The 26,912-nt window shown below is 42.5% G+C and overlaps 4 protein-coding genes across 4 annotated transcripts in view; 2 read left to right on the forward strand and 2 right to left on the reverse strand.

Annotated features, from left to right (window-relative positions):
- LOC143416825 (ribonuclease inhibitor-like) overlaps positions 1-26,912 on the forward strand; it is a 240,357-nt gene that overhangs the window by 42,236 nt on the left and 171,209 nt on the right. The window lies entirely within an intron of this gene.
- Positions 1,404-4,922, reverse strand: LOC112432288 (OX-2 membrane glycoprotein-like). The gene is made up of 3 exons (XM_024800824.2): positions 4,913-4,922; positions 1,831-2,169; positions 1,404-1,738 (listed from the first exon to the last, which is right to left on the reverse strand). The coding sequence occupies exons 1-3, from the start codon at positions 4,920-4,922 to the stop codon at positions 1,404-1,406; spliced, it is 684 nt and encodes a 227-aa protein (XP_024656592.2).
- LOC112432289 (uncharacterized) lies at positions 11,083-13,753 on the forward strand. The gene is made up of 6 exons (XM_024800825.2): positions 11,083-11,337; positions 11,452-11,523; positions 11,624-11,742; positions 11,846-11,906; positions 12,022-12,116; positions 12,227-13,753. The coding sequence occupies exons 1-6, from the start codon at positions 11,302-11,304 to the stop codon at positions 13,746-13,748; spliced, it is 1,905 nt and encodes a 634-aa protein (XP_024656593.2). The 5' UTR covers positions 11,083-11,301; the 3' UTR covers positions 13,749-13,753.
- Positions 17,836-23,087, reverse strand: LOC112432290 (neuroligin-2-like). The gene is made up of 4 exons (XM_076882264.1): positions 23,049-23,087; positions 21,171-21,324; positions 20,115-20,385; positions 17,836-19,715 (listed from the first exon to the last, which is right to left on the reverse strand). The coding sequence occupies exons 1-4, from the start codon at positions 23,085-23,087 to the stop codon at positions 18,887-18,889; spliced, it is 1,293 nt and encodes a 430-aa protein (XP_076738379.1). The 3' UTR covers positions 17,836-18,886.

Here is a 26,912-nt window from a genome sequence, read left to right on the forward strand (position 1 = left end):
TGTGCCCCTTTTTAACTTTGAGCACCCGCCCCTTTAAACCTCTCTGCACGGCCCTGCAATTCAACTTATATACAGGACATAAAAACGTAAGCATGACTGTGTGACATGACAGCGTGGAAAAGTGTGAAAACATCCACGATCACCAACGGATTTCGAAGGGCTGGACTGCTGCCTGATGGAGAGGAGGCTCTTCAACTCTGACACTGACAACAAGGATTTGTTTGGTTTTGCAAGTGACAACGAAGGAGAGAAGCTGAGAGTGGATGACGAAGCCACCCTGAGCCTGTTCGTATCCGACACTGGAGGAGAGGACTTTGGTGGTTTTAGTGCGCAGGAAGAAGAGAAAGATGGTGAATGACTGACTTTTCTTCTTGTTAAAGCCGTGTCACTGCACCTGAGCCTAAAAGGTAGTCTGAATCTATTTTTCTGGTGTGCTGTAGGTTATTGTTATGTACTACATTTGTTACTCATTTATGAAGCACAGTACATGTTTTGTACTTGTAATTACCGCTACTTGTACATATACCCTAAAAGGTTATGCAAATATGTACCCATAACTTGTTTTTCAAAATATTAATAAAAGTGGTGTGTCTCCAAACAGCCATCTCTTTCCTGACAATTCGATTTGTGCATATTCTCTTACATATGATAAGTCAACATTGAAACACCTGCGGCTTTTAGTCAGGTGCGGCTAATGTATGTACAAAACAGGATTTTCGCCTGATTTTAGCTTGTGCGGCTAATATTCAGGTGCGCTCTGTAGTCCGGGAAATACGGTATTTAAATTTACTTGAGTAGGGTAGAGTCATGCTAATGACCTAATAATTTTATTCAGGTGTGTTGCAGCAGAGATACATTTAAAAGCTTCAGGACGCTGGCTCTCACGGCCTGGAGTTTGACACCCCTGCTTTACACAAAGATGGGTTAAATCACAGTGCAAAGAATGAATGAATAAATGAAATATAAACAATAAATAATTATTAAATAGTCTTACACATCAATGTCATTGGTTGACTTTTGAAGTATTTGAATCCTTATTGGGTTCCCTGAGTGACAGAAGGATTAAAACACTTTAAAATCAGTACTGAAAATATGTGCAGACATTACTGGATAGATTTAGGGTTAGAATCAATAAATCACTATCATGTTAATAAGATAAGACACATTACAAAACGACATACTAGAAAGTGAAAAGGTAACTTTTCTTCAAGCAGCATAGTGGAGCAACAGAAAAAGACAAACCCCAACACCAGCACTGCTGCAGCTATTACAGTGATTGAGGGAAAATCTGTGAAAAAAACAAAAACGTGACGCTGACCAACAATAATACATCACTCATGAAGTACTGAAGTCATTGTTATTAGATCCCAGTCAAATTTACCCAAGTATCATCCGTCTCTAGTCTAGTCTGTGGTATACAGAAAGAGTTTCTCACCACCAACAGATGTTTTTTGGACCTCAGGAATCGTCTCCATCACCTCTCTGTGAGGAGCAGAGAGCACTCGTGCTGCACATCCCACCTGTGTGCTGTGTTTACGTGAACCTGAGAGCACAGCTGTAGTGGTGACAGTGAATGTAGCGTTGGTGTTGGACACACTGACAGTGTTGTACTGTGAGAAGCTGAGGTCTTGTTGTGAGAGTGTTACAGTGGGAGCAGGTCGACCAGTGGCTGAACAGGAAACAACCCACTCTTCAGCAGAGTTTGACTCTCTGACATCAACAACAGGTTCATGCAGCTCTGTGAAGGATCAGGAGATATTGCAAGGAATATGTTGTTGAAAGGAAATCAGTTTCTAGCACATTTAAACACATTAATGCAAAAGTTCTTACCATAGACTTGGAAGCAGGTTCTACCAGTGAAGGAGCCTTCAGGATAAGTGTTAAACAGACAGTGATAACATCCTTCATCCTGCTCCGTCACATTCCTGATGACTATGGAGCAGTTCTGTAGTCCAGTGTATTTAAACTTGAGTTTATCGTTAAAGCCATCATTCACTCTCTGACCATAGTACTTGCTGTAGGTGGCAACATTTGTCTCCACATCACGTGAGATTTTCTGCCATGTGACCTGAAGGACGTCTTTAGTGTCCAAGAGCTGACAGCTGAATTCAGCATCTTCTCCCACTGCAGCCAGCACAGTCTGCTGTGTTTGGACCACTGCTGTTAGAGCTGCATGGAGAATAACATGAGTTAGAGATGTGGAACTGAGAGGTATTGATGGGAAGGATTAAACAATCATTCGGGTCATGGAGTAGTCTGTGTTTTAGGCTCAAACAAATTGACATATGGGTACCACTTAAATGTGATGTAGACTATAAATATAAACCTGACACTCATTGTTTCATACTGTATGTTTCAGGGACATTTTCTTTCATCTATAAAAAAAAGTAAGACAATTCAGTTAGCTACCAACTAAACAAAGAAAGTCAGATAGATGTACAGATCGAGTCTATATTGGTTCTGTTGGTCCATGACCAATTCTGGAGGTCTGTACTGCATTTGAACTTTTTCAACAATTTGGAGGTCCAACCATGATTTAAGCTGGACATCAATATGGCGTTCAACATTAGAACCTTGGACTTGATGTATATTTGTTGGACATCATGTAGATATCTATGACAAGTGCAGGGAATTTAAAGGTTTAATTGAGGTCATATTTTTTATTTACAAAATATCAATATTGGGGTTACAAAACAATCCCTTCAGTGGACCAAAAATGAATTATAAAACCCATCACTTCAACATAACCAATACCAGGACTGGTATTGACTGGTAACTCGTGCTACTGTAGAAATTCCCATTGATTTTCTACATTTTCCCAGAGGCCTCCCCTTCTGTGGATTACTAGTATGTCATTTATTAATTTGTGCCTCAGTTATTTCAGATCAGTTATTTCACTGGGGAAGCCCTATATTGCCCACTTCCTAATTTCAGCACAGTTTGATCTTTCTCTTTAGCATGTATGTAACTTTGGTTTGTTGAGATTTTGGCATTACTTCTGTCATAAACATTCTCTCTCAGACATAACTGACTAAGATTTCTGTGGTTACCCAGAACATTTTAATAGACTTTTTGTAATCAATCAGGTCTTCAACCCCTTCTTTTTAAAATAGTGTATAAACCGTATGTATGTGTGAAAGACTGTTAATGTTTTGATAAATTGTTTATTTTAGAACAATTGGTGAGTGTGTTTAGCCACTTCACACTACTACACTTTGCTCTAAACTACATTCCTTCTCTGAACAGTATATATGTGAATGGACTGACGGATCTTTTCATTTCAAATGTTAAATAATTGTCAGTAAACTACTTATGACCTTAATGTCATAGAAAGACTGAAAGACATCCATTGAAAACAGGGTGCATAAATTTAAGGTGCCAGGCCAATATCCACCACCCTGGAAGTCCTTAATAATAATAATAATAATGGATACTTTATTGATCCCCATGGGGAAATTACTTGTTTTTCTCTGCATTTGACCCATTCACTCAGTGAAGCAGTGGGCAGCCCACTAAGCAGGCGCCCGGGGAGCAGTGTGTAGGGACGGTACCTTGCTCAGGGGTACCTCAGGGTAGCCGTTAAGTGGATTCGAACCACCGACCTTCCGATCATGGGGCGACCACTTTACCTACTGAGCTATCCCTGCCCCACAACTGAGGGGGACCACATTAGGTCACAGCTGGTGCAGCTCACCACTGGCAGTGCAAGGTTATAACGGCCTTTAGGAAGGATTAGGATAAATCCAGTCATGGCTCAACAAAGACATTCATTTGTTTCATGTTGTTTTCAAAGTGGTCTGGTAAATCCAAATGACCTTTGACAGGTGCCCACATATACTGCGGGCCGAGGGTAATTCAAAACAATGTAGCAATGTACAATTTGCACTAAAACACATATATTGTGTATGTAGTGTGTGACAAAAGAGCAGCTTACCATTTATGGTTACTGAAAGAAATCTCCGTCTGTGGATCGGGTTTCCTTCGAGGCGTGAGCACCTATCAGCAGAGATTGTCCATAACCTATAGAACTCAAAGAAATATTCTCAAGTAACAGTCAAATATGCCATTCAGCGTGTTAGTTACGACGTCGGGAGCAGCTGGGAGAACAAAATGACACAGAGACTGTACGGGTTGCTTTCCCAAAACCAACTCAAAGGTTTATTCATCAGACAACAGTATATATAGAGGAAAAAGGTTCGTCTGTCAACAGATTCTCAGTTCAAACCGGTACAGACCAAATAAGGGAACGTCTTCCTGCCTTGTGAGCAAAGAAGTATCCTTTGTATAGTTTATCAGTTCAGCTACAATTTATGATCATCCCAGCAAAATACACTCCTAGACACAGAATACAGAGTTCTTTCATTAGTGAATTCTGAAACGAACCACCTGGCCTTTAACAAGCTCCTTTCTAAGAGATAAGGAAGGGAGGATGGGAGTAAGGAAGTGGTCTCTGTGGTGTTTTCAACCTTGAGGTACCAACCTGTGATTCTTACACATTAATTCTTAGGTTACAGAGAAAGAGAAAAACAACTAGTAAATGGGCCTTATTGAGTAACAGTTTTCCAGTATAATATCACTATAAAACAATATCCTGTAAATGCTACCATGGTATCAAAATATCACAACAGTTACAAGAGCCACAATTGCACCGGGTGAAACCTCAACGTTACAGAGGTTTCACTCTGGGGCCTTGAAAGCTGGAGGTTGCACCCATACCCCCTCACCCTTGAAGAACGTTTATCATGGTTTAAGGATTTGTTTTTTATTCAGTGGTCAGACTGGAGAGCACTGCAGCGGGTGTTTAATGAGGTCGATAAGACTATCAAGAGAGACAAGGTCAACTCTTCTTATGAGAATATTAGGAAGCGTCTTGTATATGATCAGCTCGCACATGGCCCGAAGATTGGTTTACCTTCTGCCATGTTCAGGCCAAAAATCATCAAAAACCTTGAGGACAGAAAAACAAAAAAACAAAACAAAAGGTAGGTTGTCTCTGTGTGAGAGACGTTGGCATTAAACCCGATATTTTAAAAAAAATGCAATGCGTGGATTTCTTTTACAGACAACATCTGCCATATTGTGGACCGCTCAGAGTCTCCCCCTCCAGCACTGCTAATCCAGACCCCACCGACTCCGCCCCCCTCTCCAGGATGCTCACAGGACTCTGCAGGATCACACCCGTCTGAGGAAACGGAACTCAACATTAAACTCGCAACCTTCCACCTGCTGTCGATGGCACTGAATGAGTATGTGCAGGAGATATGTTATGGATGCCAATCCGGTCACCCCAGCCAGTTACACCACAGTTGCCTGTTTGAGCTGCCTGTGTTTTTCTTCGAGACCTGCTATGATGAGGTGATGGAAAAGCTCCGGACGCCCCGATTCATCCCGGCCATCCGTCTGTTTGTTTGCTCATACAGTGTCAGTGAGGCTGAAGCACAAATCATCAGCACTGCAGAGCGTCTTCTGTGTGAACTGAGATCAGTGCCGCACATTGTTTGCACCACTGATGAGAATGTCGGATACCTGCTAAATACCAATCATCACACCCGCGGAGTTAAATCAGCGCTGCTCCACATGATTGGAAACTACTGGTCTGGGAGACACAAGATTTAATGTACATCTGTTATAAAAACCTTACTATGCACTACACAGAAAATGAAATAAAAACGTATGCTAACACTTTTTTCTGGTCATTTGTGTTTGTGTTTGGTCAAAGTGATTATGGAAAACACGCTGAGAAAAATATATCACAACCCTGCACACCCAGGGGGTTTAGGAAGTGTAAAGAAGCTCTGTATCGCTGTCAGTGAGGCAACAGGCTTAAAAGCCGTCATTACCTGACGTGGAGCGTTTTTAAAAGGAGATGACACATATACTCTTCATAAACCTGCAAGGATAGAGGACACAGAAATGCAAGGATACAGAAATGCAAGGATACAGAAATAGAGTTTTGGTTAACGGGACTGACAAACAGTTTCAAGCTGATTTGGTTGACATGCGTGAATATTCTGCGGATAGCTAGAATACCTACTGAGCTATCCCTAGCTCAGTAGGTAGCGTGGTTGCCCCATGATCGGAAGGTCGGGGGTTCGATTCCCCTTAACAGCTACCCTGAGGTACCCCTGAGCAAGGTACCGTCCCTACACACTGCTCCCCGGGCGCCCAATGGCTGCCCACTGCTCCACTGAGTGAATGGGTTAAATGCAGAAAGCAATTTCCCCACGGGGCTCAATAAAGTACACACTTTCTTATAAAGTACACACACACACTTTCATTCTGCACTAGACAAAGACTGATAAAGGAAGGAAGGAATGGATAAAACGAACAACAACAACGCAGGCTTTTATGTGAGCCTCTTCTCGAATGCTTCAGCACATGTTTATCCAGGCAATAAGAAATCTAATTTTAGAACAAAGCTAGCAAAACCTGTTGTTTTAAATGAACCGTATGAGGTCGGTGTTATAGAATTTCAATACCCAAGACTATGCTTGTCTTTTCCACAATCAGATTCGCGAGTGGAAATTTATGATCCAGTCAAAGATGGAGCATTGTCCATAACCGTGATTGAGCTGTCTGTGGGGCATTATGCATCTGTGGCGCAGATAATAAAACATTAAAACATAACACCGACATTAAAACACAATACAGTGAAGTTAGTAACTATGTTAGTGTTATGGGCCCTAGGGGCACAGTTCTCACATTTAGAGGGAGACTGGCAGGAATCTTAGGATTCAAATCAGAAGACCCGTTTGTACTTCATTATAAAAACACATACGCATCACATCCTGCAGACGTATACGGCGGAAAATAGAACATTTTTATTTATGCAGATATCGTTGATTACCAGCTTGTGGGTGACGCCCATGCGCAGCTATTAAGAGCAATAAATATAACAGACGATGACCGTCGGGGAGCCATTCTTCAATTTGACAGCCCACACTACACACCAGTCTCGAAATCCTTAATCGATGACATAGAAATTGATTTGAAAGACGACCAAAATCAACACATACCCTTTTTATACGGGAAGGTGTTTGTCAAGTTCAACTTCCGACCCATAAGACACCATTTTTAAAAAATAAGGATGTCTGTCTACAACACAGATGAAGCAAAATCTGTAAGATATTATTTAAATCAGGCTGGTGGAGAATTGAATGGTTATATTGGGACCAGCACGCAATGTGGCGCAGGTCTGGGAGGTTTGTTCCGCAGCCTGTTTAGAATTGCTGTACCGTTGTTTAAAAAAGGAGTCAGCATAGTCAAACCCCACCTAAAAACAGCAGCATCAGGCATAGTGTCTGATGTGATATCCAACATAACCAAGCCAACATCTACTAAACAGGATGGCAACAGCTTGTATGTGTATACACCCAAACCTTCTAAGACCCCTCCCACTGCACGCATGCGTGATACGCCGCCGCCTAAAAAGCGTAAAACGACAAAACCTGCCAGGAAAGCCACCAAACGGAGACAACCACGCGGAGTGAAAAGACCCAGAACCAGTCGTTCAAAAACTACAGCATTTGACATCTTCTAAATGGCTCTGTTACACAACCAATCAGAGAATGTCTAAAAACAGAGCTCGATCTTTTTACTGTCCCATACACACAAACGTCCATAGAGAAAACGACCTTTATTGAAATTCCACCAGTTTCTGCAATCACAGACGGAGGTCCAATCGAGTTTAAATCTCATCGTCCGGAGAGGATTACCTGGATCTAAACGATTCCTATATCTACACACGAGTAAGAATCACAGATGCTGACGGCACAAACTTAGGCAGGGATGATTATGTAACGGAGCGGAAAGGCTGATTTTATTTCCACAGTGTTTTGTGTTTTTTTTTTTTTTAAAAGGAAGGAAACCTTCCTCAAAACGGGCAGAGCAGTGGAGCCGCCAAGGGAAAGCACACAATTTAAACTGTAAGATTAAAAATATAATTTATTATATTTAAATAGTTAAAAATGTAAAATGAATTAAAACAACCTTGGCCAAGGGGTAACACAGTAAAAATCAATAAAGCATAACATTAAAAGTCCTGTGGCCTGCGCCACGACCTAAAAGTCCCAGGGAGCTAAGAAATCCAGCAGGTGGTGTAACCAAAGGAACCAGCGGAGTCCTCGCCTCCCTCTCGCACTCACGCCCCGATATGCCCGGGTGGGCAGAGCTCTCAACTCCGCCCGCCGCTTCTTTAAAACTGGAAATCGGCACAGCCGTCTCGTGCCTCTGCGCGCTGGTGCCTGCATTAGCCAACTCTAGCCGCCTTAGAAGAAGGGAAAACCCGGCGGCGTCTCGCCGCCCTATCGATGTTTCTGTTCCGGTTGCCACCGCTTTCCTGTGGCACACCAACCGGCACCAGCCCGTCTGGGCTTGTGGCACCGCCACCGCCTGATACCGTTCACTCTCTCAGTCCTCACTCCACCATCAATCTCCTCTCTCTCGTCTCCCATCACTCTTATTGGCCCCCGGGACCTCACAGGTGTGTCGGGTTCATAATCAAGGAGGGGCGGAGACTTTCCAGGACAAGTCACCGATGAATACCATAAAACATGCAATAAAACCAAGAATAGAACACTATACAATATTAAAATATTAAAGAAAGTAAAAACAAAACCAAACATGCACAATAAAAATATCTTAGGTAACTTGTCCCTCTCCACCCCGTGACACAAACGTGGGACTTGTTAATTATCCAGGTTGCACCTTATTTAGTCAGGTAGATGTAAATTTGGGGGATCGCTTGATTAGCCAATCATCCAACACGTATCCATACAGAGGCATAATAGAATGTCTTATCAATTATAATAAGCAGACTTTAGACACACAGTTCAGCAGCGCTTTATTCTGTACAGACACAGCCTCGCACATGAATGATACATGTATAGAAGGGGAGAGCCAGGGTCTGGTGACCAGAGGTACTTATACAGCGAATAGCAGTATTGTTGAATTGATTGCTCCAGTACACGCAGACCTGTTTTTTCAAGAAAAATTATTACTTAATGGAATCGATCTGTCGCTGAAATTTGTGCGCTCTAAAGACGAATTTGCTCTCATTACTGGAGCTAACACCGCGTATAAAGTTAAAATGGTCTCTGCCAGCTTATTTGTGAAAAGAATCAGTGTCTCACCAAGTGTCAGGCTGGCACACGGCAAGGCGCTGCATCATGCAAATGCAAAATATGCTGTAGACAGAGTTTCTTTAAAGACCTTCTCCACACCTGCTGGGGCAAGAATATCAACTAATTTATTTATGGGCAGGTTGCCTAAATTTGTCATCATCGCCTTCGTGGATAACGAAGCTTATCGTGGTTCTTTTACACGTAATCCATTTAATTTTAAAACTATGATATAGAATTCATGTGTTTATACGCTGATGGACAGTCGTATCTGGCCAAACAATTCCTGTTTCAATCTGGAAGCTGATGAAGGACATTCAGGGAACGTATCATTAGTTCAAACAGGGAGCGTGAGGCTGGAAACCCGTTTCAGAAATCCGCTACCCCGAACAATGAACCTGGTGTGTTACTCTGTATTTGATTCAGTCATCCAAATATCTAATGAGACAAGTGCTGCTGGACGACTACTAAACATTCAAAATGAATACAATAGAACTAACCAGCATTGTTAAAAGGATTAGTAACAGGGCTCATCTTCTAGGCGTCTTAGCATGTGACCAGCTGCCAACAAAGCCCATCAGATATCCATGCATGGGCATTGTGAATACAGATCCATCAGACTTACCTGGGAAGCACTGGTTGGCATTCAATATCACAAAAGACAAGCAAGGGCACTTTTTTGACAGCTTCGGTAACTCACCTGATAAGTTTTCACCCGAGATAAAAGTTTTTCTTTTAAAAACACCGCTCGGATATTGTATTCTGGGAGACAGGTTCAGAAGGACTTTTCGGTAACCTGCGGACAACACTGTGTGCTTTTTCTATATCATGTCCAAAAAGGAGCGTCTTATTCAAGACTAATTAATATGTACAGTGATAACCTTGTTTGTAACGATGCAATGGTTTGTCATTTTGTTAACAAAATAAGACCTGTTTCTGCATGTTTTGAAAATAACTTTGATTGTGTGCAGCGCGGATACTGATTCAAGTAACAAATAATAAAAGATAACAGAAGAGAATATCGTTTCATCTGGTATTTATTTTCACCTAATTGCTAAAAACATTATTTAGTAATAATAAAATCTTTAAACATCAGCATAGAGTTCAAAAAGTAGTAAAAAGGGGAAAACTGTCATCTGTTTAACTAAACAATATAGACATAAATAAGAAAAAACACATAAGTAGTAGTGTATAAAAAGGGAAACAAATGCGAGGTTAAATGATCTTTTTTTTAAGAATAAGAAAAACAAACATAATTTTAAAATTCATTAAAAATCGATCCACCCGCTTCTACTCTGCCTTGATTTTTTATGTGTGGTAAATAAGCTTTGATCGCTCAGTGACCGCTTCTTGTGCAAACCATTTGTTTCCACACTCGGGTCGCCAGTGTCGCCTTTATATTGGCTAATAGTCCTCCTCACCTCAGCATTAGGAAAAGCAGACAGAGACTTTCTCCCTCACTATGTGTTAATAGACCTCTCTGCATTGAATCACACTTGTTATTAATCTCTGTCTCTCTTCCACAGCATGCCTCTTGTCCCATCTTCGTTCTCTCACCCCAACCACTCCTGGCAGATGGCCGCCCCTCACTGAGCCTGTTACTGCCGGCGCTTCCTCCCTGTTAAAAGGGAGTTTTTTTCCACTGTCGCCAATGTGCTTGCTCATAGGGGGTCATATGATTGTTGGGTTTTTCTCCTTGTGTATATTATTTTAGAGTCTACCTTACAAAGTAAAGCACCTTGAGCCGACTGTTGTTGTGATTTGGTGCTGTATCAATAAAACTGAAGTGAATTGAAATAACATAAAAGGACATAATGCTGCAGGTTGGCTTTCTTTCTTTTCTGATTCACCAGTTTGTATGCATCTTTTCACAGGAGTGACCTAAGGACGGCTGTAGCCTACCCTTATTTACTTATATAATGAACAACATATAGTGTAATGTAGTGTAAAATAGAGTGTTTTCTTTTAATTTAATGACATAAAGCAGGGATCAAATGTTTCCATGGTGACTGTTTTAGAATTGTGTATTTTTAAATCTGCATCAGACTTGAAAAAGAGCTCATCTGTGCAAGAAAAACCATCAAGTCAGGAGTATTTTCATATCTACATTTGATCTTACACAAGTTTTGAAGAGTTTTGGAAAGTTTCTCTTCCCCAACTGTGATAGAACAGCAGCGTTTTAATGGAAGCCAGTAAAGGGATCTACAAACCCATCAGGGTATGTGACACTTTTTGTTTTTACTGCATTTTTGAAGAATTTGATGTAGTTTTAAAAAGCTGACAAACAGAATCAATTTAAGTTACAATGAGTAATTTCTTATTTCTTTGACAGGTGCTGTTCAACACACCCATATATAACACAGCTGTGGAGATCTGCTGGTATCTACCAGGTTACAGGGCTCAGGTAAGACCCAGATCCATCCAAACCAAAACTGAGATAAAATGTCAGGTGATTTCTGAAGACCTGGGACTGATGCTGATTAAATGTCTCCTTTTATTTTTAGATTGCAATGATGATGGAATTCCTCAGACTTCAGAAGGAAAACCAAATACCATCAAGCCTCACTGCAGAAGATATGGGAGATCTTTTGGTGGAGAGGAGCAAAGAGACAGTCAGAGAGCAGTGAGTTACTGTGACACCTACAGACCATCCACCTCACACCTGAAACTGTTTGTGCTGAAGTGTAAATGCTGAGAGAAAACCTCTCTTTTGTTTTCTTTTGAAGACTTTGGGAGTTTGAATTGGAGGGTTTGGAAGAAACAGAAGCCAAACCTCTTCTGAAACTGGTAAGACTAGAAAACTCACAAGAGTTTTAGTCATTTGGAGATCTTTTTTTTTTTTTTTACTACAATCACATAACCTCTCAACAAAACTGCAATGTAAACATGCTTTCTGTTTCAGGTGTGGGCAGTGAACACAATAAATAAAATGAGGGACATCGAGTTTCAAGCCCGGATGCTGCTGGAATTTCCAGAGGCCATACCTCCTAAATTTCAGTGAGTCACCTCTGACATAAAATCATTAACAGTCCAGCTACAGTATTTCAAAATTTCTGTTATTTTTTTAAATAGGTGTAAAAGATCATTCTTATAACTTTATTCTGCAGAACACCTAAGCTCCTCAGCAATGTCAGGAAGTACATTGACCTCCTTAAAGAGAGGCAGCAGGACGCACAAACCTCCAAACTGTTCACTGCAACAGACGTGGTGATAGAGGTGGTTCCCCGTGTCCTGCATGGCTTCTGGAAGCTTCCTTCTTACCCCCTACTGAACATGTCCTCCCAAAAATTGAGCATCCTCTCCACCAGTGTGACAAAGGCCACTTTGGATCGAGTGTCCAAATCTCTCCTAACAACGGAAAACCAGGCCATCTTCTCAAGGTCCATCAGAGATGACATGGTGCAAAGTATCCTGTCTGAAGTCAGAGAGAAATATTCAGAAAAGATTCTGCTGAGCCACATTGCAAACTTTGCACCAGGACTACTCAGGGCAATTTCTGATGTAGCAAAGATGAGCATATGCCAGATCTTCCAGCCCCCTTGTGAAAGTCCAGTAGTGTCTGATGTTCTTCCAACTAAAGAACCTCATCCTGAAGGTCTGCTGAAGTCAGATGTTCTTCCCACTTCCCAACCTCCAGTTGAAAGTTCACGAATTGCTGATATTTTTTCCACTCACGAACCTCCTTCCAAAAGTTCAACAAAGGCTGATGTTCTTCCAGCTAAAGAACCTGCTCATGAAAATCTGCTGAAGTCAGATGTTGTTCCTACTAAAGAACCAAAAGGACCTGATCGTGAACGTGTTCTGAAGTCAGATGTTCTTCCTACTTCCGAACCTCTTTTTGAAAGTTCCACAAAGGCTGATGTTCTTCCAGCTAAAGAATCTGCTCATGAAAATCTGCTGAAGTCAGATGTTGTTCCTACTAAAGAACCAAAAGGATCTGATCGTGAACGTGTTCTGAAGTCAGATATTCTCCCTACTAAAGAACCACAAGAACCTGCTTGTGAAAGTGTTCTGAAGTCAGGTGTTCTTCCTACTAAAGAACCACACGAACCTGCTCCTGAACGTGTTCTAAAGTCAGATGTTCTTCTTACTTCCGAACCTCCTTTTGAAAGTTCAACAAAGGCTGATGTTCTTCCGACTAAAGAGCCTGCTTGTAAAAATCTGCTGAAGCCAGATGTTGTTCCTCCTAAAGAACCTCAAGAACCTGCTTGGGAAAGTGTTCTGAAGTCAGATGTTCTTCCTACTTCCGAACCTCTTTTTGAAAGTTCAACAATGGCTGATATTCTTCCCACTGGAGAACCCGCTCGTGGAAGTCTGCCAAAGTCAGATGTTCCAGATGTTCATCCTACTAAAGAACCTCTCATTGAAAGTTCATCAAAGGCTGATGTTCTTCCTACTAAAGAGCCTGCTTCTGAAAGTCTGGCAACGTCTGATGATCTTCCTAGTGAGGAACTCCCTTCTGTATGTCTATCCATGTCTGAGCCAGTTGTCTCTTTTACTAATAATTCAGAGAAGTCTGACAACATTAAAATCAAGGAGAAAAAGGAGAAAAAGAAGAAAAAAAAGGGCTTCTGCCAAAAATTCAGAGCCCTGTTCTGTTGTTGCTTCAGACCCCAAGAAACTGACTGATTTTGAGAATCCAATCTGTTTGTTCTAACTCTACAAAATCAAATAAAACGATTAATCAATATTTTTTCCATGAGTCTGCATCTATGATTAAAGAATATTTTTCCTTCAGATGTTTATAAGGGTTCTCAAAATACCTCCACAAGTCCAACAATTGTTAACATATTAGTGTTGTTATCTTTAAGAGAATCTGAACTTATTCTTACTCTTAACATATCAACAGCAGTAACTGAAACCTGGAAATGAAAAAAAAGTTACCAACAATTATTAACATTGCTTCACATCTTTGTTTAGTAATGGCCCAGATACACATTGGCACATAGCAGGACCTCAGTGTTTATGAGTATTCTTCCGGACTTAGGAATATTAATAAAAGGAGCATCTACATGCCACAAAGCTGATGAGAACCACACATGTCTTCCAACATCCTCAGATTTGTGTTTTACAATTAAGAGGAACTTTGCATAATGTTTGCCATATGCTCAAATCCTCAAAGGTCTATTATTTTTCATAGTTTGTCCTTTCAACCAAAGTTAAAAACTTCTGCGGACATCAGCAGTTTATTCTTTTGCAATCAAACTCTTAAAATTAGAACATTTCCACCAAACCTGGGTGGGTGCTGGAGCTCCAGGAAGGAAAACTCAGAAGAGGAGGAAAAACAGTCCAAAGAAACAGTTCAGGAGGCCAACCGCATGGCCATCAACTGAGACAATTCAGTTCAGGAGGCGTTTCTCCCATTGAAAATGCTACGTCCAGGTGAACAGAATCACCCTTTTGGGATTTCTACCACGTATTTATCACTAGATTTACTAAACCTGCGCAAATTTGCGTAACTTCCCTAAACCCAACACCCCCTAGAATTACTGGCTTTTTTATTTTCTGGTGCAAGTCCCGAGGTGTTAATCACCCCTGCTGAGATTTTCACAGGTCGTCAGCTCATTTCTCCTCCAGCTTTTGTTGTGCAAACCACCCATTATCCTTGAGGCCTGGCACATTTGCATTTGCTCACTCAGAGTTGCTCAGATCCAAGTCAGGCCAAACCTCTGTGTTACGACTTTCAGAAATGCCTGCTGTATCTATACAAAATATCCCACACATTGACTGACCTGCAAATATAAAAGACACACATTCACACCTTCCTTGAGTCTCAGCACAGATCTTCCATTGTTCCATTGTCACTGTGTATGTGAGGGAGTGGCATTGCTTGACTACAGCACAGTGCTGTGCATAAAAGCAGACCGACCCAGACGGGAGAATCATTTCTCGTTCGCATTTCTGAGAACGCACATCAGGATGGCCTCCGTATCACTGCCACGCAGGAAGAACCTCTCCGCGCAACAGGCTTTGGCTTTGCTTCAGAAAATGGACGAAGCAGATTCTGATGGAGGAGAGGTTTCATTTGTCCAGCAGGCCACTGATACCTCCTCAGAAGAATCTGAAAAGGAGACGGAACAAGAACCCAACATGCCGATGTAGCCAGATGGGCTACTCGCCTTCCGTTTTTTCTTCTCTCATTCTCTCTCGCTCGCTCTACCACCCTCGCTCTCTTTCCGCTGCACTCGCTCCTTGTATCAGGTGATTGGGTTAATTGGGAACCCACCTGCACATTGATTGCAGGGCGGCGCTAGCCCGTATAAAGCTAAGCCGATGTTTTGTTGGATTAATCCCTCCTGAGCTTCTGGTGCGATACAGCAGTAAATGCTGGCGTACTGCGACGGACTGGATCCTATTATACAACAGAAAGGACAAAGTGTGGCTCTAACAGCTGTTGAACGCACACAGACTGTGATGTTCTCCACACGTCACCCATCGCTCTGCACTTTTCGAGCATCCAACTGTTTTTCTGCTACATAACATCACTGCAGGAGAAAAACAACGGACAGACAGACAGCACAGTGTGACACGAGCAGGTCAGACCACCTGTGTGATCTCATGAGTCTGTGAGGATATGAGGCATCTTATGGTATCAAAGCCCTGGAGTCTGTCAAACATGGCTACATGTAAACACTGCTACATGTTAGGTGAGCTAACATTTAACTGACTGCACTTTTTTTCAGTCTCAGTTTAGGTCATTTATGTCCTTACTGCGAATCACTGAAAGGAAAAGCTGGCTTTTATCGCTCTGATGTTACGCACATCATGCAGCACAGATTCATCTCTGATCACAAGACTCATGTTTCAAAATAAAAGCGAGCTAAGGCTTGAAAAGAGGACGACGACTTTATGACAATCGCAGAGAAAAGAGCAACGAAACGATTTAAAACTTGATGAAAATGTTTTCTCTCACTGAAAACTAGCAAATCCTAATAAACAGCATGACTGGCCCTCTGCTGTGAGGGGGCTTCAGTGGAGATGACTTCTGCTACAGCGACCTTCCTGCTACCGGATGGTCACATGATAACGATCAACGTTATGACAAAAATCAAATAAATGTCAAAAAAACAAAGACAAAACTGATCGGTGGTAAGGATGAACTCATTTGAAACCTCAAGCTAACGGCCATTTTTTCTTCTCATTACAAACTGCACCTGTTGTCTTTTGTCATCACAAAATAAGCATATCATTCATTCACTCCAAAAAAACCCAAAACAAAATAAACAAGAAACTTAATATTTACAAATATTTTGTCTGTTTTTTTTCTTACACTTAAAAATGTACAGCTCTGATCTTCTTCCAGATGTTTCGACTCCATCCGTCTCCCAGTTTGGTATTTTCTTCTCTGTCCAGTGACCTCAGAGTGAGCGCTGAATGTGCCACAATGGCGCCCTCTAGTGTTAGCTTATAAAACAGACAAGGAGAAAGAACAGAGCCGAATGAAAGGACTCGTTTGTGTTCTCTCCTCTGCTGTAGCTGTGTGGTGCTGAGGTTAACTACACAACCCCTCGCCACCTCCTTATACACAGGAGTGAGTACAAAAGGGTTCATATGGACGCATCAGCCGGCCGTCCTTCTGCTCGACACTGTTAGCTGAAAGATGATCGGATCATCCTCTGTCCTGTATTTAAGGCTGAGAGTCTTTGTCCAGTCTCTTTTCCACAGCTACTGTCCACAGCACTGATCCACCTGCAGCACAGCCCCACTCAGTTGTTTTATGATTTACTTTGTGCACGTTTCCCTTCCACTGAGCTTACAAAACCTCTGACAGGAGAAGTCAGGCATGTGTTTCCCCCACCTCCCCTTTTAGGCAGTAATAAAATAGAAAACAAACAATCAAACAGGCTAAAGCTAGAGCACAAGCAAAGACAGCACCGGTGACTAAGTTCTCCCATACTGGACGTACGCTACCACGTGGGCTCAAACAGCAGCACATCAGCTCAGTTTACATACTGTTGACATCTTCATCAGAGGGTCAGCAGGGAGCGCTGCTGAGCTGCAGTGGTCTCCACCAGAGTGACGGAGCAGGAATCACAAACAGCACAAACCCACCGTGTTGTTTCCACCCTGTTCAGGAGATCTGAGCCCCCATCCCTTTTTTTCATGTTGCAGCTCTGCACTGCAGGCCCTGAACGCCTCCCGGTTACCCTCAGTGTGCTTAGAGTTTAATTTACAACCGACGAGCTCACAGATCATCTGCAGGCAGGTGAACGAACCCTTAATGTGAGGATAATAGCAGAGCTGAGCTGAGGTCAGAAATAGTCAGGAACGGTGTCGACACAGTGAAGTCAGCTGTTTGGGAATTTGTCTGATTATCAGTTTGGGGGGGGGCGGTGTTAAATAACAAAGGCGGTGTAGGATGGAGAGAGGAGGAGGGAGGGAGCAGTGATGATATGAAGTCAGAATACACATGTGGCAGACATAAGGGGGTCAGACAGGAGCAGCATCAGTCTCTGCTCTGTTTTGTTAATAACGTAGAAAAATAATTTTGTACAATCAAGCTACATCGACGGACGCTTTACCTCACGTACCCTAAAATGAAAAAGTAGTGACAGTAAGACGGAGGCTGCACATGACACCATGACTGAGTTCACAGCTGTTGCTTTGATTCTAATGTTTAAGACTTTTGGCATCGACTCCGTTTTAATAAATGAGTGCTGGGAGGCGTCGTTTGACTTCAGGAGCTCCTGCGATGCTCCTGCGATGCTCCTGCGATGCTCCTGCGATGCTCTTACTCTGCGGGAGAAAACCAAAAACCAAAAGTAGCAAACATGGAGCGATATGACTCGTTTAGATTTTGGGAAACGTGCATCGACAGGTACAGTGTCCTTTTCCCCGCGTCTTTAAAAATAATTCATGCATAGATCCCCCACTGAGAAAACCCTTTTATATACTTTCTCCTTTGTACACATTTTATATAGAACTATATATAATATCATTTCTCTATATCTATATTTTCAGAAAAATTCTTTCCACACAATAAAAAACAACAATTAAACAAATGCTTCAAACAAAACAACAAAAAGAGAGAAGATGGAAGAAAGAAAATCACGACTGAGGCCAGTTTGGCACTTTGTCATGAGAACATGACAGAACTCTGTTAGTTGACGGTAAATAGCGAAACTCTATTTTTCTTTGGTTTTTCTTCTCCCTCGATGAGAAATGAAACACAGCAGTACTTACTTGGCACCTAAAAATGCTGGTCGAATGAAAGATATCAGTGTTTTCATAGTTATATGTTTAGTGTACGCCTCCCCCCTCCAAACTGCTCAGCAGATCGGGAATTTTTAGAGAAGAGCAGGAGGGAGGCGTGTCAAATGAGAGGAAGAGAGCAGTAATAAAACACGGATGTAGAAAAGAGAAGCATAATGTGCACATAACACACAGGAGATGGAAAAAGAGATGACGCCAACGTAAAAAAGAGAAAACAGCGAGGAGCGAGAGAGCATTCGTCCCTTTGACAAATGTTGGAGGTCTTGAGCCTGGAAACAGCAGACCGTCTTTGAAAACAGTATCTTTGAAAGATCTGAGTCACCCACCCCAAACTGCTCATCTGCTGCTGGACACTTCAGTTGCACCTCCACATGCCACCAGTGGAGGGAGCTGCCAAGTTTTACAGCACATGACGCAGCAGGTGTAGTTGCTTTTGGAGAAAGAAGAGAATAAGAGGACAGAACGAAGGCCCACGTCTAGAGGCCTCCCTTCCAGAGCGGAAGCAGAGCCAGTGTTCCTGGTCCCTAGGTGGCGCTGTGTCGGGCCTGTCCCTACTATACCCTGGTGGTGGAGTGGGGGTGGGGCAGGGTGTTGTTGTGGCCGGTGGAGGGGAATGTGTTGAAGGCGTGAAGAGGCTGCATGCTGGTGATGGTGCTGGGGATCACGGTGATGGTGTTTGGCTTCATCAGCGGCACGTTGTCGGGGGCGCAGCGCAGCGCCAGGGTGTAGTCGGGAGGGCAGGCGGGCCGCAGGATGTCGTGGGGTCGCAGGGGCTCCATGTCGTGGTGAGCGTCGTGCTCCCAGTCCTTCATCTGCAGGGACATGATCTCCTCCTCCTGGCTGTGAGCCAGGTCGTTGGCGGGGCCGCCCCGCTGAGGGGACAGCCGGTGCCGGCGCATCTCGTGCCGCTTGTCACGCTTGTAGTAAAGGGCGGCGAAGGCCAGGATGTTGAGGAAGAAGAGCGACGCTCCAACTGCAACTGTCACGCTCAGTTCGGTGGAGTAGTCGCGGGTGTGTCTGGGAAAGAGGTCCTGGGGCGGGCGCTCTGAGCCCTCGGGCTCAGGATCTGATGGGAAGGTAGGGTAAGGATGACGAGTGGTTCGAGGAACGTTGTTTCTGGGCCTCATGGTGCCGGGGTCACGGCCTGCGGGGGAGCGCGTAGTGGTGGGAAAGAGCACGTCGTGCAGGCTGTGAAGATGAGGGACTAATTCCAGCCAAAAGGCCACTTTGTTAGCTCTGTAGTTGTCTCTGACACGAGGTTTCAAACCGATGTGAAGGTACTGCTTGTCCTTCCAGTTGAACTTGGTCCAGATGACCTCCTCGAAGCGGTTGGGCTTGGTATGAATGAACTTGGTGTCCTGAGGGACGGGCAGGTTGGGGTCCCTGGTGGAGCATAAAGGTTAAACGTTTCAGTTCAAAGTTATATTCAGTCTCCATTATAAGTAACATGTGGCATCAATACACTGAATACAGACAGGAGGCCCATTCTCTGTGCAACCTTTAAACTATCTAAGACCAACCGGCTGCTCTGGGATCTGGATGCTTTTGGTGAACCAGTATGTTCAATTCTTCAAAGCCACACGGGAATTAAACTAGCAACCCAGATTCAAGTATTCAAGATGACTAGAAGGCTATCAGAGAACATACAGTAACGTGTACAGTTTACACTACTGTGACATGAGGCCTACCCAGTCTTTGCGGAGTTAGTCCAGTAAGTCATGACCACAGCGCTCAGCATCACATCGTTCTTGGAGAAGTTGCACGGGAACAGGTCCGTGGCACCGATCATCGGTACGCCGAACACGTAAGGTATCTCGTCTCCGTGCGCGGCGTCGGCACTCGGGCCGCGTCTCGGTGTGGCAGTGGTGGTAGAACGTGTAAAAGTAAACTGGGGACTGAAACTCAGCATGGAGTTTGGCAGTGGCCACAGCTGGTGCCACCCACTGGTGGTCCGTAAACAGGGCCAACAGAGTCTTCCGCCGCATGTCGCCGTTGTCCCTGTCCGCCCAGTCTGTGTACATGAACTTAATGGTCTCCCTCAGGATGTCTTTGCCTGGTGAAGAAGCACAGGAGGGGACAAAAGGAGGGGGAAGAAAGATAAAAGTGAAAACTGCTAAGAGTAAAGTAACAGCAGTGCAAGACATTTTTTAAGAGATCGGTCTGATCAACAGATATGAAACCAAAGCAAATGTTGGTGAGATGAACCAAGAGCCAGGAAGCGAGTGAGAAATCTAGACAGGAAAAAAAGTCTTTCAGATAACAGAAGGAGTGACAGGCAGCAGAGAGGAAGCATGACTGCATTATCCAAACATGTCTGTACTGTGACTGTGGTCCGGCTGTGAGGGGTTCGCAGGCCGATCTGTCAGAAACACCGACACTGAGATTGGGAGCCCACTACCTGGGGGATGATAGCATTACTGCCCACAGAGCCTCAAAGGTTAAGGCGCAGACACGCCGTGATGTGGATGAGTGGCTCTCTTTAGCACGCTTGTCTTGTTTGATGCACTTCACTGGGCTCACATGTTACTGATTCCATTCTTTACTCACATGTTTTAAACGCTTAAAGCACTTTCACAGCTTTTTATATTCTTTTGAAAATTCATGTGAACTCAAGCTGTCAGAATTGTAATGTAAGCTTTGATAATTGTCCACATTTGTCATTTTGACGATTATCCGTTTATTTTAATGAATACAGCAAACAGAAAAAAACGAACAAATCAACAAACGCGGCTCCTAATGAGACAAAACCTGATGATGCTGCAAAATGCAGTTAAGTGAGAGGAGGCTGTAAAATGGAATAACTGAAAAAGTGGCAGTGTACAGAGGTGGCGTCCTCACCCTCTGGGTAGCCGTAGAGGTTGTCAACAAAGTTGGAGATGGTGTAGTCGAACGCCGCAGCTGAGATGCCGTCGTTGTCCTCACTGTCGTCCACAAACTTCAGCCCCTCTCCCTGGTTCACTCCTATCAGGATGTCATAGTTTAGGAGCTCCCCCTGGTGGAGCAAATAAGGAAGAACATGCTGAGTGCTGGAACAGAGCCTGTGTGCATCACAAGTCTACAACAGGAAGTGCAGCTGAAGCACAGCTTTGTGAATTGGCAGCATTTCATTTCCCAGTAAACAAAATAAAGATTAGCTGTTGCCATGAAATTCCTACTATAAAATGTAAATACTGCAATATATGCAGGGTTCATACACATTTTTAGGGTCAAATTCAAGCACTTTTTAAGCACATTCAAGGTCAATTTTCAAGCTTTTCCAGCACATTACCAAAAAAGAAGCATGTTTCACTTTGCATCACCTCAGTAAGACCTTGTAAAAATTTAAACAAATCATCTGAGGTCGATTTAAATGTCTTTTGTTCCCCTTTTGTTAAAAGAGCAGCACACAAAAATACAGAAAAAGGAAACGGTTGCCTTACATGCATATAGTGTACAAACTCAAAAAAAACACATTCCTCTTAAAAATTAAGATGTGCAAATGTGAACAAATCAACTTGTTAGAGATCTTCATCTCCACTGTAAATAAACAACAAGCCAGAAAACAAGAAAACTGCACCAAACACCACAAACACCAACAAATTAATGTCTTCTCATCAGACATTGAAGCTTCTTTCCTGTGTGACATAAAAAATAAGAGACAGATGTTTGTTTGTTTTTTTAACTAGTTAAGCACCCACGTTCAGTCATCCACCCATTCACGCACACATTCACACACTGGTGATGTAGCTACAGCCACCCTGGGGCGCCACCAGGCCCTCTGACCACCACCAGTAGGCAACGGGTGAAGTGTCTTGCCGGGTGAAGTGTCTTGCCGGGTGAAGTGTCTTGCCCAAGGACACAACGACCGAGACTGTCCAAGCCGGGGCTCGATTACAAGGCGAACTCCTAACTCTTGAGCCACGATCGCCCAGTGGGGACATGGGGACATTTCAATTTCCAGCAGGAAGCTCCCACTTTTTGTTAAACCCTTTAGATCAGGGGTCGGCAACCTGCGGCTCTTTAGTCCTTATAGTGCAGCTCCGCGTGGTTTGTGAAAATAAATTAGCTGAAGTGTATTTTATTTATGTTAGTTCTTTTTTTAACTTGTAGTTCTAAATTGGAAGATTATTGTGATTTTGCAATATACAAATAAAATTATATTTTGTTATTTTTTCATCGCTCAAAATAAGCGTCACACTCGCGGAAGCCGGTGTACCCGGCGAAACGTCGTGCATTTATCGAGCCTTTCAACCCCAGATAGGCCAATTATGGCTCTTTGGCTCTTTGGGTCTTAAAGGTTGCTGACCCCTGCTTTAGATGAACAGAGTTTTTTAATTAAATACATAATCTTTAATAAATGTTCTCTTTTATAAAAAGTAGGATAATTAAAAAAACTTTTATTATACCTCTATTGCGTAGAAAAAAAACTGTCTTGTTTTCTGTCGTCTGTTATATAATATTAGGGATGTTTGTGACAATTAATTTCTTAATCGGCTGGACTAACCAATAGTCCACAACCAGGAAACACTGAAATTTTACGTTAAGTTTGAAAACAGTTTAAAAAAAAAAACCCCATTCCAAAATGTCTTGTGACAATCTCATTGGCTTAGGGAGTGATGATGTCATAGATCTTAAGAATCTTAAGTCCTTTGATGTTTTTCCTTAAGTAGGGGTGAGAAACAGCAAGTTTTAGTTCGTTTCAGCAGCATCTGTGTTTGCAGCCTACAAAACGTTCACCACAAGCTCTTCAAAGTCATCGTATAGAAACTCCAACATGTTTCCAAGAAAAAAACAACCAATTCAAAAAGATTACGCCGCCTCTCCTTCCTGGCGTGGCCGGCCAATTTCCCCAAATGGCGTCTCATCCTTCCAAAGGGCGTTAGAGGAGAGTAGGAAGGAAAACTACCTTCTCCAGAAAAAAATGCAACAAATTGAAGAAGAGAAACTTCAACTGGAGGACAAATGTAGACGAATGGAAGCCCAAAATAAAGAGCTGGAAGAAAGACAACAGCGCCAGCCGGACATAAAAATTATTAATGAGGGCTGGGGAATCAAGTTTGCTCAGAGCCGAGAGCAGATTGTGCACCTCATTAAAGAAAACAGGCAAAAGAGTGCAGAACTAAAAGAAATGACCAACCAGCTCCAAGACAAGAAAACGATGACTGATAAGATACAACGGGATCTCCAATACATGGACCGAAAAAATCGGCTCCTCCAAAGACAGCTCCATGAAGCTGTGGAAGAAAAGAAAGAATTCCTCCAACAGAAGGAAGAGCAGGACAAAAAGCAACGAGACATGCAGCACGAACTGAAGAGCATGCAGGAAAAATACCGCATGCTGAGAGAAAGCCTGGATGAAACACTGCGCCAAAATAAAGACCTTCTTCAACAGAAAGAGCAACAGCAGGAAAGACTGAAAGAAGGAAAACGTATCGTCCAGGACTTTGAGTCTAAAAGTCTAAAACTGCAAGAGTTTTGTAATCAGCTGGAGGACAAAGCAACTAAAGTGGAAGAAGAAAAGGACAAACTGGAGAAACGCTGCTCACAGATGCAGAGAAGGATCGATCAGATAGCGAGAAACAACTCCGAGCTCGTTAAGGGGATTTTGGTGGAATTCAATAACTTGAAGCGTGAAAACACTCAAATGCAGGCGCAAAAACAACAAGAAGACAAAATACATGAAGACCTGCAGCTCACGCTCCAAGAAATCCAGAAAAGAAACGAGCAGTTAGAAGACAAGCACAAAGAGGTCCAACAGAGAAATGCAGACATGCACAAGGACAAGCTGATACAGGAGGCAACATCCAAACAACTCAAAGACAAGCTTGAAGAACAACAAGCAACATTGGAAGAGGTGGAACAAAGATGTGAGAAACTTGAAGAACAAAACGCAGAAACCATCGATGAGCTGAGAAATCTCATCCTGGAGAAAAAAGCGCTCGTGGAAAAGTGCATGAAAAAAAAGAAAAAATGGTTCCACTTGTTCCGGAGGAGAGACGCTACTGCTTCCTCACCTGATGTAGCCTCGTCTTGCTCCACCTCTGTTAACCCCCCCAACCAGTCCCGGCCGTTGACTGTCCCCTCCTGAGCCTGGTTCTGCCGGAGGTTCCTGCCCGTTTAAAGGCAGTTTTTCCTCCCCACTGTCGCCAACTGCTTGCTCAGAGGGGATTGTTGGGCTTTTCTCTCCTCTGCCTTGTTTCTTCATTTACTTGTTTAACTTTTTTCAACTTATCTAAATAATAAACCAATTAAATTTATCCTTTGAGTATTTTTCATCTCATCTTTACAGAATCTTTCCAAAACATTTTCAAACATTCAGATCTGTCTTTTATTTTCTTCTTGAAGCCTCATAAATGGTGAACTAAAAACCCGGAATATGGTTTGAAACAGTTTCAGCTGAAACTGGCATAACATGCTGTGTGTGTGTGTGTGTGTGTGTGTGTGTGTGTGTGTGTGTGTGTGTGTGTGTGTGTGTGTGTGTGTGTGTGTGTGTGTGTGTGTGTGTGTGTGTGTGACAGGGTATCACTAGTTAGGTCATCATGTTTAGACTCATTCACTCCAAAATTATTTAGGCCAAATCTTTAAAACAGTGTCATTTCATACACATTTTCAATTCACTTCAATCGCACAAATGCAGAAATAATTATTTGCAGTATCTTATTTATTATGAGAATGTCATGCCTGATCATTTGTACCTACACCACCAAAAATGGGGGCAAAAGGGAGGAGATCATGTTTAATCGGTTATAAGAAAAGGTCAGAAATACAAGTGCCGACATGAGCAGCGTCCACAGAAACCTCTGACTCTCAGCTCAAAGCTCATATAAACCATTTCTACAACCAGCAAACAAACAAAGACACCGAACAGTTAAAAGAGCAGCGACGTCACCACGAATCTGTGGTCAGGTAATATCCATGTTTTGATTGATGATTTTCTGGAGTTAAATGTGAAAATACTTTTTAATTTATTTAAAAGTATTTAATAGCATATAACACCCAAAACATGCTGGGTGTGGAAATAAAAAAATCAAAGTTTCCTCTGTTTGAGTCACAGTAACTTTGACATAGTAACATTTGCAGTAAGTCCTAAATGTTCACCTTTAAAATCCCTCCCTCTGTTCATTTTGCCCACATCATGTTTCAGTGGTTGGCCTCAGGTTCTTCAGCTTCCTGACAGTCTGAAGTCAGCTGACAGAGTTTCACCTGCTAAATACACAGAAAATCTTGTTAAAGCCGCACAGTTTGCCCAACAGTAATATTCCCATTAAGCCCTTTCTAAACACTTTATAACAATGTGTCATCACTAAATTATAAACTTCTTCTCCAAATCTGCACGACTGCACTTAGTCACAGACTTTATTTAATTGTCCTGCGGCTGCTATCATATATTTTACCAAACAGTTCTTCTCACACAGTCACAGATATATTTCTCTCAATGCAAACTTCACTCATGTCTCAGACAGGAAACTTGAGTTTTTCTTTTTTTTCTGTCCCCACTCATTCAACTAATTTGCATATTGAGTCACATCTCGAGAAGTTGCCCTGACAACAGAAATGCATATTCAAAACATTGCTGCATAATTCAATTATTATTCTTTTATTTTTATTTCTACAGTCGTCACTTCTTTTGCTCAATCAGCTGGAAACCACTTCTAATTCACTATTTTAAACCTGCTTTAAGCTTCTAATCCCTGGTTGGTCCTCCCAGTCTCTTTTTCCTTGTCACAAAAGTCGCTCTATTGTCCTGCAACTTCCTGAGTTATTCCTCAGCTTCAGCCTTTAAGTGTGTTAAATCTACACCATTCAGCATTTATGTCATGTATTCACATTCATGAGTGTAAGCATGTCTTCATTGCGTGTATGTTGTGTGTTCATATTAATATTGAGTGTAAGCTGGTCTTCGTTGCCTCGATGTGTTTTTATAATCAGATTTAATTCCTGCATCTTTGCGCTGAACTGTGGATTCAAACTGTCTCACTTCTGATTCTCTCCAAAAACAATTTCACATGTGACAATTTCTACATGTGTGTTTTCTATTTTTCTATTCATTTATGTATTATTAGTTTATTTATTTCTTTATCTCTCTCTCTCTCTTACTTTTTTTATTTACCTTTCTGTTGCGATGCTCTGGATGTTTCTAAACCCCACAAATGCAGTCTCACTGTTCAACCCAATTTTCCTATGCTGGCATCCTGGCAGCTGCACGCTTGACTTTTCTCAGTTCATGGGCAGTTATTTTGCGCCTTGGTTTTTCCACACGCTTCTTGCAACCCTGTTGACTATTTTGAATGAAACGCTTGATTGTTCGATGATCACGCTTCAGAAGCTTTGCAATTTTGAGACTGCTGCATCCCTCTGCAAGATATCTCACTATTTTTGACTTTTCTGAGCCTGTCAAGTCCTTCTTTTGACCCATTTTGCCAAAGGAAAGGACGTTGCCTAATAATTATGCACACCTGATATAGGGTGTTGATGTCATTAGACCACACCCCTTCTCATTACAGAGATGCACATCACCTAATATGCTTAATTGGTAGTAGGCTTTCGAGCCTATACAGCTTGGAGTAAGACAACATGCATGAAGAGGATGATGTGGACAAA

This window comes from Maylandia zebra, linkage group LG3 (genome assembly GCF_041146795.1).
Source record: "Maylandia zebra isolate NMK-2024a linkage group LG3, Mzebra_GT3a, whole genome shotgun sequence".
NCBI classification, from domain to species: domain Eukaryota; kingdom Metazoa; phylum Chordata; class Actinopteri; order Cichliformes; family Cichlidae; genus Maylandia; species Maylandia zebra.

Coding starts and splice junctions, on each gene's coding strand:
- LOC112432288 (XM_024800824.2), bottom strand. Junction 1,739..1,830: donor AACCTGCTTCCAAGTCTATG/GTAAGAACTTTT, acceptor GATCCTTCACAG/AGCTGCATGAACCTGTTGTT.
- LOC112432289 (XM_024800825.2), top strand. CDS start 11,302: ATGGAAGCCAGTAAAGGGATCTACAAACCCATCAGG. Junction 11,338..11,451: donor GGATCTACAAACCCATCAGG/GTATGTGACACT, acceptor TTTCTTTGACAG/GTGCTGTTCAACACACCCAT. Junction 11,907..12,021: donor CCAAACCTCTTCTGAAACTG/GTAAGACTAGAA, acceptor TTTCTGTTTCAG/GTGTGGGCAGTGAACACAAT.
- LOC112432290 (XM_076882264.1), bottom strand. CDS start 23,087: ATGTTGGAGTTTCTATACGATGACTTTGAAGAGCTTGTG. Junction 21,325..23,048: donor ATGACTTTGAAGAGCTTGTG/GTGAACGTTTTG, acceptor TTGCTCCACCAG/GGGGAGCTCCTAAACTATGA. Junction 19,716..20,114: donor GTTCGGCGTACCGATGATCG/GTGCCACGGACC, acceptor ATGCTCCACCAG/GGACCCCAACCTGCCCGTCC.